The 15,221-nt window shown below is 40.7% G+C and overlaps 2 protein-coding genes and 1 non-coding gene across 3 annotated transcripts; 1 reads left to right on the forward strand and 2 right to left on the reverse strand.

The window, feature by feature from the left end:
• Positions 1 to 364: 364 nt before the first annotated feature.
• Positions 365 to 2,482, reverse strand: LOC140176284 (uncharacterized). Its single transcript, XM_072206229.1, has 5 exons — positions 1,859 to 2,482; positions 1,371 to 1,476; positions 1,175 to 1,279; positions 767 to 952; positions 365 to 615 (listed from the first exon to the last, which is right to left on the reverse strand). The coding sequence occupies exons 1-5, from the start codon at positions 2,480 to 2,482 to the stop codon at positions 365 to 367; spliced, it is 1,272 nt and encodes a 423-aa protein (XP_072062330.1).
• A 254-nt stretch (positions 2,483 to 2,736) lies between these two features.
• LOC112722134 (uncharacterized) lies at positions 2,737 to 14,978 on the reverse strand. Its single transcript, XM_025773105.1, has 3 exons — positions 14,879 to 14,978; positions 3,066 to 3,556; positions 2,737 to 3,021 (listed from the first exon to the last, which is right to left on the reverse strand). Exons 1-3 carry the CDS (start codon positions 14,976 to 14,978, stop codon positions 2,737 to 2,739), a joined length of 876 nt encoding a protein of 291 aa, XP_025628890.1.
• LOC112725022 (small nucleolar RNA R71) lies at positions 10,167 to 10,274 on the forward strand. The gene has a single exon (XR_003164154.1). It is a non-coding gene; the product is annotated as a small nucleolar RNA R71 (small nucleolar RNA).
• Positions 14,979 to 15,221: the final 243 nt, after the last annotated feature.

Raw genomic sequence — 15,221 nt, forward strand, 5'->3', positions numbered from 1 at the left:
GGTTCTTACATTCTCCCCGCCAAATAAGAAATTTTGTCTCCAAAATTTAGTGATTACCTGAGAATAGCTCGGGATAATCCTTCTGCATCTCAGACTCCAATTCCCAAGTATGCTCTTCCACTCCTGCTCTCTTCCAAGCAACTTTAACTAATGAAACTTCATTTTCTCGCAGTTTCTTCACACTAGTGTCATCAATCCGCACTGGTGTTACTTGAAAAGTCAAGTTCTCCCTCAACTCGACCGACTCGGGCTCTAACACATGAGCCACATCCGGCATGTACTTACGGAGTTGTGACACGTAGAATACGTCATGCAAGTTAGACAAGTGTGGCGGCAAAGCTACTTGATATGTCATCGGCCCGAATCACCTCAGAATCTCAAATGGTCCAATGAACCACGGATTCAACTTCTTTGTTTTGATTGCTCTTCGGAGCCCACTTGTCAGGGTAACCCTCAGAAATACATGCTCTCGCACTTCAAATTCCAACGGTTTCTTTCTCTGATCCGCATAACTCTTCTGTCGGCTCTGTGCAGTTAAAATCCTTGCTCGAATCTTCTTAATCTTCTTAGTAGTCTCGGCTACCGAATTAGGACCTAAAACACTTGCTTCACCGGCTTCATACCAACACAGTGGAGACTGGCACCTCAGTCAATACAAAGCCTCATACGGAGCCATCCCAATGCTCGTATGAAAGCTGTTGTTGTATGCAAACTCCACTAATGGCATGTAACGGTCCCAACTTCCTAGTTGATCCAAGACACACACCCTTAGCATATCTTTCAACGTCTGAATAGTCCTTTCCGACTGTCCATCCATTTGCGGATGATATGCTGTGCTGAGACATAGCCTCGTACCGAAAGCTCTTTGAAAAGCTCCCCAAAACCTTGATGTGAATCGGGGATCCCGGTCCGAAACTATGCTCGATGGCACACCGTGCAATCTTACTATCTCCTAGATATACAACCTCGCCAACTCCTCCAAAGAATAGTTTACTCGGATAGATAGGAAATGAGCGGACTTGGTTAAGCGATCCACGATCACCCAAACGGCATTAAATCACGACCTAGTCCTTGGTAAACCGGTCACAAAGTTCATCGCAATTCCTTCCCACTTCCACTGAGGAATCTCAAGTGGCTATAACATTCCCGACAGTTTTTTATGCTTTATCTTCACCTTTTGCCACGTCAGACACGCACTTAGCTACAATTGTAGCTACGTCATTCTTCATACCAGGCCACCAGAACATCTTCTTTAAATCATAGTACATCTTCGTACTTCCTGGATGATAGAAAAGCCGCTATTGTAAGCTTCCGACAACAACTCTTGTCTTAAACTTCCGACATCCGGCACACAAATTCTCCCTTTATACCTCCACAATCCTTCATCATCTTTAGTGAATTTTGCATGCCTCTTCTTACCAACTGGTTGAAATAATCATTGAAGTCCTTGCTCATTTTGTTGAGCCCTCTGAATCTCTGACTTAAAGGTACTTGAAATCTACAACTGATTCAAACAAGCTCTTCCGGCAACTTCACTAATATCCAACTTGAGATCTACAAACTTATCCACTAACTCTTCTTACTTGATCCTCATCCAAACAATTGTCAAAGACTTCCGACTCAATGCATCCGCCACCACGTTCGCCTTTTCGGGGTGATAAATTAATTCAAAATCATAATCCTTCAGAAGCTCCATCCACCTCCTTTGATGCATATTGAGCTATTTCTGATCAAAGATGTACTTGAGACTCTTGTGATCAGAAAAGACGCTAAACCTTACTCCGTACAAGTGGTGCCTTCAAATCTTCAATGCAAACACAATCGCCGCCAATTTCAAGTCATGAGTTGGGTAATTTACCTCATGCGGTCTCAACTGACGCGATGTGTAAGCCACCACGTTTCGGTGTTGCATCAACACGCAACCTAAACCCTTTAAAGAAGCATCACAGTATACTTCAAATGGTTCATGTGGTTCCGGCAAAATCAGAATAGGCGCTGAAGTTAACTTTTGTTTCAAGGTCTGAAAACTCTCCTCACATTCCGACATCCACACAAACAGCACCTCCTTCCGGGTTAACTTGGTCATCGGTAATGCAATCCGGGAAAATCCCTCAATGAATCTCCGGTAATATCCGGCTAAGTCCAAGAAACTTCTAACCTCTGTTACCATAGTCGGTCTCTCCCATTCCATCACCGCCTCCACTTTTGAAGGATCTACAACTATTCCTCCTTTGCTCACCACGTGACCTAAGAACTTCACTTCTTCCTTCCAAAACTCGTATTTAGACAACTTAGCATACAATTTTCGCTCCTTCAGGATTTGCAACACAATTCTCAAGTGTTCCTCGTGCTCCTTCGCCGTCTTAGAATAAACTAAGATGTCGTCTATGAAAACCACAATAAATTTGTCCAAAAAGGGACGAAATACTCTGTTAATGTAATCCATGAACACAGCAGGGGCAATCGTCAACCCAAAGGACATCACCGTAAACTTGTAGTGCCATAGCACGTCCTAAACGCAGTTTTTGGAATGTCATCCTCCTTCACCCTTATCTGATGATAACCGGATCTTAAGTCAATATTAGAAAACACTCCAGCTCCTTGCAGTTGATCTATTAAGTCATCTATCCTTGGCATCGGGCACTTGTTCTTCACAGTCACTCTATTTAACTGCCGGTAATCCACGCAAAGTCGCATTCCTCCGTCCTTCTTCTTCACCAATAAAGCTGGCGCTCCCTATGGAGATACACTCGGTTGAATGAACCTCTTGTTCAGAAGCTCTTCCAACCGAGCCTTTAGTTCGGCCAGCTCTATCGGAGCCATTCGATACGGCGCAATCAACACTGGTCCGGCTACCAACACCAAGTCAATCTCAAATTCAATTTCCCTTTGAGGTGGGAATTCAGGAATATCTTCCCGGAATACTTCTGGAAAGTCTCTAACTACCAAAATCTGATATAAGTTCTGTGCGTCACCCAAAGCATTAGCAGCCAACAATATATAACCCTGACACTCTTCCCACTGCAGTTCACCATTACAGAGTTAAGGTAATAACCCTCGGCTACCACTGCTCCTCCTTCTCCTTCCAGCATAAACTGAATAGATCGCTCAAAGCAATCCAACAAAACTCGATTCTTGGACATCCAGTCAAACCTCAAAATCATCTCCAACCCAACCATTGGCAAACAAATTAAGTCATGGATAAATTCTCTATTCTCAAGCTTGAAACCTACTTGCCTACAACCTGACTTAGTCATAACTGTCTGATACGGGGTATGCACATGTAAATCAAATGCTAACTCTGACACCTTCAATCCTAATTCCTCAACCTTATCAAATGAAATAAAAGAATACGAAGCTCCAGTATCATATAATGCAACTAATGTTTTATCACCAATTAAGCATATACCTCCCATCAGAGGATCCGCCTTCGCCGCATCCTGGGCGTTTACAGCAAACACCCGACCTTGTTGGTTCTGGCCCGCATTCTGAGTCTTCTTCCCACAAGTACAATCTCTCTCAATGTGACCAGGCAATCCCCAGTTGAAGCAACCACCTATATCAATATTGCAAGAGTCATTCAGATGAAAATGCCCACAACGATCACAAGTTAAACCCGGGAAAGCCTTACTCTGATTACCTCTCCCTCTCGCCTGGTGGTACTGATCAAAAGTGGGCCTGCTAACATTGCCTTGACCTTGAGGCACATGTCCTCCTCTCTTGAAGCTTTAGGCTCTTGGTTGAAAGTACTTTCTGCGCCCACGGTTAGTGTTTCCTCCACGAGTGTCCCTTGACGAAGCTACCTTCTTTGCACACTCCTCAACCACTCTCGCTTTATTTACCAGTTCTAAAAAGATTCGGATCTCAAGAGGAGCCACAGCAGTCATAATAGCTTCCTGGTGCACAAAATTGTGATCTCAAGTAACGGCGCCAAAAACTCTGTACGCACGTCTTAATAAATCATTTTTCATTCACAACTTCGATACAACTAACCAGCAAGTGCACTGGGTCGTCCAAGTAATAAAACCTTACGTGAGTAAGGGTCGATCCCACGGAGATTGTTGGTATGAAGCAAGCTATGGTCATCTTGTAAATCTCAGTCAGGCGGATAATAATTGATTATGGAGTTTTCAAAAATAATACTAATTAAACAGAAAATAAAGATAGAAATACTTATGTATATCACTGGTGAGAATTTCAGATAAGCGTATAGAGATGCTTTCGTCCCTCTGAATCTCTGCTTTCCTGCTGTCTTCATCCAATCAGTCCTACTCCTTTCCATGGCTGGCTTTATGTAAGGACATCACCATTGTCAATGGCTACTTTTCATCCTCTCTGGAAAATGGTCCGATGCGCTGTCACTGCATGGCTAATCGTCTGGAGGCATCACCGTGGTCAATGGCTGCATCCTATCCTCTTGTGAAAATGGTCCAAATGCTCTGTCACAGCATGGCTAATCATCTGAGGTTCTCGATCATACTAGAATAGGATTCACCCTCCTTTTGCGTCTGTCACTACGCCCAGCACTCGCGAGTTTGAAGTTCGTCACAGTCATTCAATCCCAGAATCCTACTCGGAATACCACAGACAAGGTTTAGACTTTCCGGATTCTCATGAATGCCGCCATCAATCTAGCTTACACCACGAAGATTCTGATTAAGAGATCCAAGAGATAATCATCCAATCTAAGGTGGAACGGAAGTGGTTGTCAGGCACGCGTTCGTGGGAGAATGATGATGATTGTCACGTTCATCACATTCATGTTGAAGTGCGAATGAATATCTTAGAAGCGGAATAAGTTGAGTTGAATAGAAAAACAGTAGTACTTTGCATTAATTCATGAGGAACAGCAGAGCTCCACACCTTAATCTATGGAGTGTAGAAACTCTACCGTTTGAAAATACATAAGTGAGAGGTCCAGGCATGGCCGAATGGCCAGCCCCCATGATCTAAGAACTAGGCGTCCCAAGATGTCTAATACAATAGTAAAAAGTTCTATTTATAATAAACTAGCTACTAGGGTTTACAGAAGTAAGTAATTGATGCATAAATCCACTTCTGGGGCCCACTTGGTGTGTGCTTGGGCTGAGCTTGAATGTTACACGTGCAAAGGTTCTTTTTGGAGTTGAACGCCAGGTTGTAACGTGTTTCTGGCGTTCAACTCTGGTTTGTGACGTGTTTCTGGCGTTTAACTCCAGACAGCAGCGTAGAACTGGCGTTCAACGCCCTTTTACGTCGTCTAAACTCGGCCAAAGTATGGACTATTATATATTTCTGGAAAGCCCTGGATGTCTAATTTCCAACGCAATTGGAAGCGCGCCATTTTGAGTTCTGTAGCTCCAGAAAATTCACTTTGAGTGCAGGGAGGTCAGAATCCAACAGCATCAGCAGTCCTTCTTCAACCTCTGAATCTGATTTTTGCTCAAGTCCCTCAATTTCAGCCAGAAAATACCTGAAATCATAGAAAAACACACAAACTCATAGTAAAGTCCAGAAATGTGAATTTAACATAAAAACTAATGAAAACATCCCTAAAAGTAACTAGATCCTACTAAAAACATACTAAAAACAATGCCAAAAAGCGTATAAATTATCCGCTCATCACAACACCAAACTTAAATTGTTGCTTGTTCCCAAGCAACTGAAAATCAAATAGGATAAAAAGAAGAGAATATACTATAAATTCCAAAATATCAATGAAACATAGCTCCAATAAGATGAGTGGGACTTGTAGCTTTTTGCCTCTTGAATAGTTTTGACATCTCACTTTATCCATTGAGGTTCAGAATGATTGGCATCTATAGGAACTCAGAGTTCAGATAGTGTTATTGATTCTTCTAGTTCAGTATGTTGATTCTTGAACACAGCTACTTTATGAGTCTTGGCCGTGGCCCTAAGCACTTTGTTTTCCAGTATTACCACCGGATACATAAATGCCACAGACACATAATTGGGTGAACCTTTTCAGATTGTGACTCAGCTTTGCTAAAGTCCCCAATTAGAGGTGTCCAGGGTTCTTAAGCACACTCTATTTTTGCTTTGGACCTTGACTTTAACCGCTCAGTCTCAAGTTTTCACTTGACACCTTCACGCCACAAGCACATGGTTAGGGACAGCTTGGTTTAGCCGCTTAGGCCAGGATTTTATTCCTTTAGGCCCTCCTATCCACTGATGCTCAAAGCCTTGGGATCCTTTTTATTACCCTTGCCTTTTGGTTTTAAGGGCTATTGGCTTTTTGCTCTTGCCTTTTGGTTTTAAGAGCTTTGGCTTTTTCTGCTTGCTTTTTCTCTTTTTTTTTTCTTTTTTTTTCGCCATTTTTTTTCTGCAAGCTTTGTTCTTTGCTGCTTTTTCTTGCTTCAAGAATCATTTTTATGATTTTTCAAATTATCAAATAACATGTCTCCTTGTCTTGGTTGCTCCTCCCTCATTGCTTTTTGATCTTCTCTAATTTCATGAAGGATGATGGAGTGCTCTTGATGTTCCACCCTTAATTGTCCCATGTTGGAACTTAATTCTCCTAGGGAGGTGTTGATTTGCTCCCAATAATTTTGTAGAGGAAAATGCATTTGAGGTATCTCCGGGATCTCATGGTGATGAGCTTCATGCGTCTCTTGAGCTCCATGAATGGGCTCTCTTGTTTGCTCCATCCTTTTCTTAGTGATGGGCTTCTCTTCCTCAATCGGAATGTCTCCTTCTATGTCAATCCCAGCCGAATTGCATAGATGGCAAATGAGGTGAGGACAAGCTAACCTTACCATAGTGGAGGACTTGTCAGCCACCTTGTAGAGTTCTTGAGGTATAATCTCATGAACCTCCACCTCTTCTCCAATCATGATGCTATGGATCATGATGGCCCGGTCTATAGTAACTTCAGACCGGTTACTAGTGGGAATGATTGAGCGTTGAAGGAACTCCAACCATCCTCTAGCTACAAGCTTAAGGTCCAGTCTTCTCAGTTGAACCGGTTTGCCTTTTGAGTCAACCTTCCATTGAGCTCCTTCCACACATATGTCCATGAGGACTTGGTCCAACCTTTGATCAAAGTTGACTCTCCTTGTGTAGGGGCGTGCATTCTCTTCCATCATTGGTAAATTGAACGCCAACCTTACATTTTTCGGACTAAAATCTAAGTAATTCCCCCGAACCATGGTGAGATAATTCTTTGGGTTCGGGTTCTTACTTTGATCATAGTTCCTTGTGATCCATGCATTAGCATAGAACTCTTGAACCATTAGAATTCCGACTTGTTGGATGGGGTTTGTTAGAACTTCCCAACCTCTTCTATGGATCTCATGTCGGATCTCCGGATACTCATTTCTCTTGAGTTTGAAAGGGACCTCGGAGATCACCTTCTTCTTGGCCACAACATCATAGAAGTGGTCTTGATGAGCTTTGGAGATGAATCTTTCCATCTCCCATGACTCGAAGGTGGAAGCTTTTGTCTTCTCTTTCCCTTTTCTAGAGGATTCTCCGGTCTTAGGTGCCATCAATTGTAATGGAAAAACAAAAAGCTTATGCTTTTACCACACCAAACTTAGAATATTGCTCGCCCTCGAGCAAGAGAAGAAAGAATAGATGAAGAAGAAGAAGAAATGGAGAAGAGGGAGAGAGAGGGATGTGTTTCGGCCAAGAAGGGGAAGAGAGGGTTGTGTTGTGTGAATTTGAAGAAGAATGGAGGGCTTTATATAGGGAAGGGAGGGGGGTAAGGTTCGGCCATATGGGTGGGTTTGGGTGGGAAATTGATTTTGAATTTTGAAGGTAGGTGGAGTTTATGAGGTAGGTTTATGGGGAAGAGTGGATGGATGTGAGTGATGAAGTGGTGATAGGGAAGAGAGATTGAGGTGATTGGTGAAGAGTTTTGGGGAAGAGTGTTTATTGGGAAGAGAGGATGAACATTGAGAAGAGGGAAGAGAGTGAGTAGTGGTAGGTGGGGATCCTATGGGGTCCACAGATCCTGAGGTGTCAAGGAATTGCATCCATGCACCAATTAGGCATGTAAAATGCCTTTGCATGCAATTCTGGCGTTTAAACGCCGAACTGATGCTTATTCTGGGCGTTCAACGCCCAGATGCAGCATATTTCTGGCGTTGAACGCCAGCCAGATGCTTGTTTCTGGCGTTCAGCGCCAGCTCTTCTTCACTGTGCATTTCTGGCGTCTGAACGCCAGGATGCTGCTTGTTTCTGGCGTTCAATGCCAGAAACATGCTCTGTTCTGGCGTTGAACGCCAGACAGATGCTCCTTACTGGCGTTTAAACGCCAGTGAGATCCTCCTCCAGGGTGTGATTTTTCTTCTGCTGTTTTTGATTCCGTTTTCAATTTTTTTATTTATTTTGTGACTCCACATGATCATGAACCTAATAAAACATGAAAAACAATAAAAATAAAAATAGAATTAGATAAATAAAAATTGGGTTGCCTCCCAACAAGCGCTTCTTTAATGTCAATAGCTTGACAGTGGGCTCTCATGGAGCCTCACAGATGTTTAGAGCATTGTTGATACTCCCCAACACCAAACTTAGAGTTTGGATATGGGAGTTCAACACCAAACTTAGAGTTTGGTTGTGGCCTCCCAACACCAAACTTAGAGTTTGACTGTGGGGGGCTCTGGTTGACTCTGTTTTGAGAGAAGCTTACTGTGTCTCTTTTCCATGTTTACAGAAGGATGTCCTTGAGTTTTAAACTCAAGGGAGTCCTCATTCAATTGAAGGACTAGTTCACCTCTGTCAACATCAATCACAGCTCTTGCTGTGGCTAGGAAGGGTCTTCCAAGGATGATGGATTCATCCTCATCCTTCCCAGTATCTAGGACTATAAAATCAGCAGGGATGTAAAGGCCTTCAACCTTTACTAACATGTCCTCTACTTGTCCATAAGCCTGTTTTCTGGAATTGTCTGCCATCTCTAATGAGATTTTAGCAGCTTGTACCTCAAAGATTTCCAATTTCTCCATTACAGAGAGTGGCATGAGGTTTATCCCTGAACCAAGGTCACACAGAGCTTTTTCAAAGGTCATGGTGCCTATGGTACAAGGTATTAGGAACTTTCCAGGATCCTGTTTCTTCTGAGGCAATGTCAGTTGATCCAGATCACTCAGTTCATTGGTGAACAAGGGAGGTTCATCTTCCCAAGTCTCAATACCAAATAATTTGGCATTCAGCTTCATGATTGCACCAAGGTACTTGGTAACTTGCTCCTTAGTAACATCCTCATTCTCTTCAGAAGAGGAATACTCATCAGAGCTCATGAATGGCATAAGGAGGTTTAATGGAATCTCTATGGTCTCTAAATGAGCCTCAGATTCCTTTGGTTCCTCAGAGGGAAGCTCCTTATTGATCACTGGACGTCCCAGGAGGTCTTCCTCCTTGGGATTCATGTCCTCCCCTTCCTCTCTAGGTTCGGCCGTGTTGACTATGTCAATGGCCTTGCACTCTCCTTTTGGATTTTCTTCTGTATTGCTTAGGAGAGTACTAGGAGGGATTTCAGTGATCCTTTTACTCAGCTGGCCCACTTGTGCTTCCAAATTTCTAATGGAGGACCTTGTTTCATTCATGAAACTTACAGTGGCCTTAGATAGATCAGAGACTAAGTTTGCTAAATTAGAGGTATTTTGTTCAGAGTTCTCTGTCTGTTGCTGAGTGGATGATGGAAAAGGTTTACTATTGTTAAACATATTTCTTCCACCATTATTAAAGCCTTGTTGAGGCTTTTGTTGATCCTTCCATGAGAGATTTGGGTGATTTCTCCATGAGGGATTATAGGTGTTTCCATATGGTTCACCCATGTAATTCACCTCTGCTATTGCAGGGTTTTTAGGATCATAGGCCTCTTCTTCAGAAGGCGCCTCTTGAGTACTGTTGGATGCGGCTTGCATTCCATTCAGACTCTGAGAAATCATATTGACTTTCTGAGTCAATATTTTGTTTTGAGCCAATATGGCATTCAGAGTATCAATTTCAAGAACTCCCTTCTTCTGAGGCGTCCCATTACTCACAGGGTTCCTCTCAGAAGTGTACATGAACTGGTTATTAGCAACCATGTCAATGAGTTCTTGAGCTTCTGCAGGCGTTTTCTTTAGGTGAATGGATCCACCTGCAGAAGTATCCAATGACATTTTAGCTAATTCAGATAAACCATCATAGAATATATCCAGGATGGTCCATTCTGAAAGCATGTCAGAAGGACACTTTTTGGTCAATTGCTTGTATCTCTCCCAAGCTTCATAGAGGGATCCACCTTCTTTTTGTCTGAAGGTTTGAACATCCACTCTAAGCTTGCTCAGCTTTTGAGGAGGAAAGAACTTGGCTAAGAAAGCCTTGACCAGCTTATCCCAAGAGTTCAGGCTATCCTTAGGTTGAGAGTCCAACCATATTCTAGCTCTGTCTCTTACAGCAAAAGGGAAAAGCATGAGCCTGTAGACTTTAGGATCTACTCCATTAGTCTTAACAGTATCACAGATCTGCAAAAATTCAGTTAAGAACTGAAAAGGATCTTCAGATGGAAGTCCATGAAACTTGCAGTTCTGCTGCATAAGAGAAACTAATTGAGGTTTCAGCTCAAAGTTGTTTGCTCCAATGGTGAGGATGGAGATGCTTCTTCCATGTAAATTGGAATTAGATGCAGTAAAGTCACCAAGCATCCTCCTTGCATTATTATTATTTTTGGCTGCCATCTCCTCTTCCTGTTCGAAAATTTCTGAAAGGTGCTTGCTGGATTGTTGTAATTTAGCTTCTCTTAGTTTCCTCTTCAGAGTCCTTTCAGGTTCTGGATCTGCTTCAACAAGAGTATTATTGTTCTTGCTCCTGCTCATATGAAAAAGAGGGAACAAAAGTATTATTGTCCTTGCTCCTGCTCATATGAAAAAGAGGGAACAAAAAAATAATAATAATAGGATCCTTTTTACCACAGTATAGAGGTCCCTGTGTGGGTAGAAGAAAAGAAGAAGAAAAGAATGTAATGTAAGGAAAGAAACACAAGGGTGAGGAGAGCAGAGATGTGAGATGAAGAGAAGTGTTAGTAGATGAATAAATAAATAGAATGAGATGAGAGAGAGAGAGAGGATTTTCGAAAATAATTTTTGAAAAAGGTTAGTAATTTTTGAAAATTAAAATAGAAAATTAAAATAATTAGTTAATTAAAAAGAAATTTTGAAAAAGAGGGAGATATTTTCGAAAATTAGAGAGAGAGAGTTAGTTAGGTAGTTTTGAAAAAGATAAGAAACAAACAAAAAGTTAGTTAGTTAGTTGAAACAAATTTTGAAAATCAATTTTGAAAAGATAAGAAGATAAGAAGTTAGAAAAGATATTTTAAAATCAAATTTTTGAAAAAGATATGATTTTGAAAAAGATAAGATAAAAAGATATTTTTGAAAAGATATGATTGAAATTAGTTTTGCAAAAGATTTGATTTTTAAAATCACAATTAATGACTTAATTCACAAGAAATCACAAAATATGATTCTAGAACTTAAAGTTTGAATCTTTCTTAACAAGTAAGTAACAAACTTGAAATTTTTGAATCAAAACATTAATTGATGATGTTATTTTCGAAAATTATGTGATAAAGATAAGAAAAATGAAAAAGATTTGATTTTTGAAAAAGATTTTGGAAAGATAAGATTTTTAAATTGAAAATTTGATTTGACTCATAAAAACAACTAGATTTTAAAATTTTTTGAAAAAGTCAAATATAATTTTCGAAATTTTAAGAGAGAAAAAAGGGAAAGATATTTTTTTGATTTTTTTTGAATTTTTATGATGAGAGAGAAAAACATAAAAATGATGCAATGCATGAAAATTTTTAGATCAAAACAATGAATGCATGCAAGAATGCTATGAATGTCAAGATGAACACCAAGAACACTTTGAATGTCAAGATGAACATCAAGACTTATTTTTGAAAATTTTTATATGCAAAGAAAACATGCAAGACACCAAACTTAGAAATCTTTCATGTTCAGACACTATGAATGCAAAAATGCACATGAAAAACAAGAAAAGATGCAAAACAAGAAAACATCAAGATCAAACAAGAAGACTTACCAAGAACAACTTGAAGATCATGAAAAACACTATGAATGCATGATTTTTTCGAAAAATGCAAGATGAGTATGCAACTGACACCAAACTTAAAAATTGACTCAAGACTCAAACAAGAAACACAAAATATTTTTGATTTTTATGATTTTATAAATTTTTTTTTTTTTGGATTTTTTCGAAAATTATATATGAAAAAGAAAAATAAGGATTCCAAAATTTTTTATATGAATTCCAGGAATCTTTGTACTCTTAGTCTAAAGCTCCAATCTGAGGGTTAGGCATGCCTTAATAGCCAGCCAAGCTTTAGTATGTAACTCAGACATGCCACAGCTGACATTCCAATTAACTTGCCTCTATGCTGATGGTTGGAAGCCCTTATCCAAAAGAATTAGACATGGCTTTACAGCCAGCCAGGCTTCAACATGCTTCATGAAACTCTAGAATTCATTCTTAAAAATTTTGAAGAACAATATATTTTTGAAAAGATTTATAATTTTTTTTTTCGAAAATAAAGGAAAAATTTTTGAAGATTTTTGAAAAATTTTCAAAAATAAAACAAAAAGAAAATTACCTAATCTGAGCAACAAGATGAACCGTCAGTTGTCCAAACTCGAACAATCCCCGGCAACGGCACAAAAAACTTGGTGCACGAAATTGTGATCTCAGGTAACGGCGCCAAAAAATCTGTACGCACGTCTTAATAAATCATTTTTCATTCACAACTTCGATATAACTAACCAGTAAGTGCACTGGGTCGTCCAAGTAATAAAACCTTACGTGAGTAAGGGTCGATCCCACGGAGATTGTTGGTATGAAGCAAGCTATGGTCATCTTGTAAATCTCAGTCAGGAGGATAATAATAGATTATGGAGTTTTCGAAAATAATATTAATTAAACAGAAAATAAAGATAGAAATACTTATGTATATCATTGGTGAGAATTTCAGATAAGCGTATAGAGATGCTTTCGTCCCTCTGAATCTCTGCTTTCCTGCTGTCTTCATCCAATCAGTCCTACTCCTTTCCATGGCTGGCTTTATGTAAGGACATCACCATTGTCAATGGCTACTTTTCATCCTCTCTGGAAAATGGTCTGATGTGCTGTCACTGCATGGCTAATCGTCTGGAGGCATCACCGTGGTCAATGGCTGCATCCTATCCTCTTGTGAAAATGGTCCAAATGCTCTATCACAGCATGGCTAATCATCTGAGGTTCTCGATCATACTGGAATAGGATTCACCCTCCTTTTGCATCTGTCACTACGCCCAGCACTCGCGAGTTTGAAGTTCGTCACAGTCATTCAATCCCAGAATCCTACTCGGAATACCACAGACAAGGTTTAGACTTTCCGGATTCTCATGAATGCCGCCATCAATCTAGCTTACACCACGAAGATTCTGATTAAGAGATCCAAGAGATAATCATCCAATCTAAGGTGGAACGGAAGTGGTTGTCAGGCACGCGTTCGTGGGAGAATGATGATGATTGTCACGTTCATCACATTCATGTTGAAGTGCGAATGAATATCTTAGAAGCGGAATAAGTTGAGTTGAATAGAAAAACAGTAGTACTTTGCATTAATTCATGAGGAACAGCAGAGCTCCACACCTTAATCTATGGAGTGTAGAAACTCTACCGTTTGAAAATACATAAGTGAGAGGTCCAGGCATGGCCGAATGGCCAGCCCCCATGATCTAAGAACTAGGCATCCCAAGATGTCTAATACAATAGTAAAAAGTTCTATTTATAATAAACTAGCTACTAGGGTTTACAGAAGTAAGTAATTGATGCATAAATCCACTTCTGGGGCCCGCTTGGTGTGTGCTTGGGCTGAGCTTGAATGTCACACGTGCAGAGGTTCTTTCTGAAGTTGAACGCCAGGTTGTAACGTGTTTCTGGCGTTCAACTCTGGTTTGTGACGTGTTTTTGGCGTTTAACTCCAGACAGCAGCGTAGAACTGGCGTTCAATGCCCTTTTACGTCGTCTAAACTCGGCCAAAGTATGGACTATTATATATTGCTGGAAAGCCCTGGATGTCTAATTTCCAACGCAATTGGAAGCGCACCATTTTGAGTTCTGTAGCTCCAGAAAATCCACTTTGAGTGCAAGGAGGTCAGAATCCAACAGCATCAGTAGTCCTTCTTCAACCTCTGAATCTGATTTTTGCTCAAGTCCCTCAATTTCAGCCAGAAAATACCTGAAATTATAGAAAAACACACAAACTCATAGTAAAGTCCAGAAATGTGAATTTAACATAAAAACTAATGAAAACATCCCTAAAAGTAACTAGATCCTACTAAAAACAATGCCAAAAAGCGTATAAATTATCCGCTCATCACATCCCTCTAGCCTCCTTGGTACTTAATACACTTCCAGCTCTCATAGGTCTCTGGGGCACCTTGACACACCCTAGAGAACCTACAGAGCTCCTCAAATCGGCTAGTGTAGTCCGCCACAGTCAAAGAGCCTTGCTTCAGCTGCATAAGCTCCAATTCTCTCGCCTCTCTGTCTGTTTCAGAAAAATATTTCTTGTAGAAGGCTGTCTGGAATACATCCCAAGGAATCTCTGCATTCGAAAGTTGTATCAACTGGCACTCTCCTTGCCACCAATGTTGCACCTCTCCTAACAATTGATAGACCGCGAACTCTACATACTGATTAGCCGGGACATGCTAAGCTTGTAGTGCGCATTCCATAGCTCGAAACCAATTGTCCGCTTCAGTCGGGTTGTTCGAACCTCTGAAAGTCGGTGGGTGAACTTTTAGAAATGAAGCCAACGTCATCGGGGCGCCTCCCAAGTCATTATCATTTTCTTCCCCATTATTATTCTAGTTTCCATCACCATTTCCGTTTTCATCTGGTTGACCTAACCTCTGCACAGCTTGCAGAGTCGCAGCAGCATTCGCCTCCATGGTATTCGCAAGATTAGGCATTGCCGCCATGAACTCGGCATGGTTATCGGCCGGTTGTTCATTTCCAATCTCTCATTGTGAACGCGTATGACCTCGTCCGCGAGTAGCCATTAGGGTTCCTGTCTACACCAAATAATCGATATCAAGGTGATCAGTCTCAATATCAAAAGCCTAGTGCTTCAATTATCCCAAAAAGACACTCACAAACAAGCATGCTATGCAATATCAATGAGATAACCTAAATAGCATCAAGGAAAAAGACATAAAGTATGT

The sequence above is a fragment of the Arachis hypogaea genome, chromosome 11, assembly GCF_003086295.3.
Source record: "Arachis hypogaea cultivar Tifrunner chromosome 11, arahy.Tifrunner.gnm2.J5K5, whole genome shotgun sequence".
Classification (NCBI taxonomy): Eukaryota; Viridiplantae; Streptophyta; class Magnoliopsida; order Fabales; family Fabaceae; genus Arachis; species Arachis hypogaea.

Coding starts and splice junctions, on each gene's coding strand:
- LOC140176284 (XM_072206229.1), bottom strand. CDS start 2,482: ATGTCCTTTGGGTTGACGATTGCCCCTGCTGTGTTCATGGATTACATT. Junction 1,477..1,858: donor GTCAGTTGAGACCGCATGAG/GTAAATTACCCA, acceptor CCTTTAAGTCAG/AGATTCAGAGGGCTCAACAA. Junction 1,280..1,370: donor GATGATGAAGGATTGTGGAG/GTATAAAGGGAG, acceptor TCTATCATCCAG/GAAGTACGAAGATGTACTAT.
- LOC112722134 (XM_025773105.1), bottom strand. CDS start 14,978: ATGGCGGCAATGCCTAATCTTGCGAATACCATGGAGGCGAATGCTGCT. Junction 3,557..14,878: donor ACCAGATGAAAACGGAAATG/GTGATGGAAACT, acceptor ATATTGATATAG/GTGGTTGCTTCAACTGGGGA. Junction 3,022..3,065: donor AAGGAGAAGGAGGAGCAGTG/GTAGCCGAGGGT, acceptor GGTGAACTGCAG/TGGGAAGAGTGTCAGGGTTA.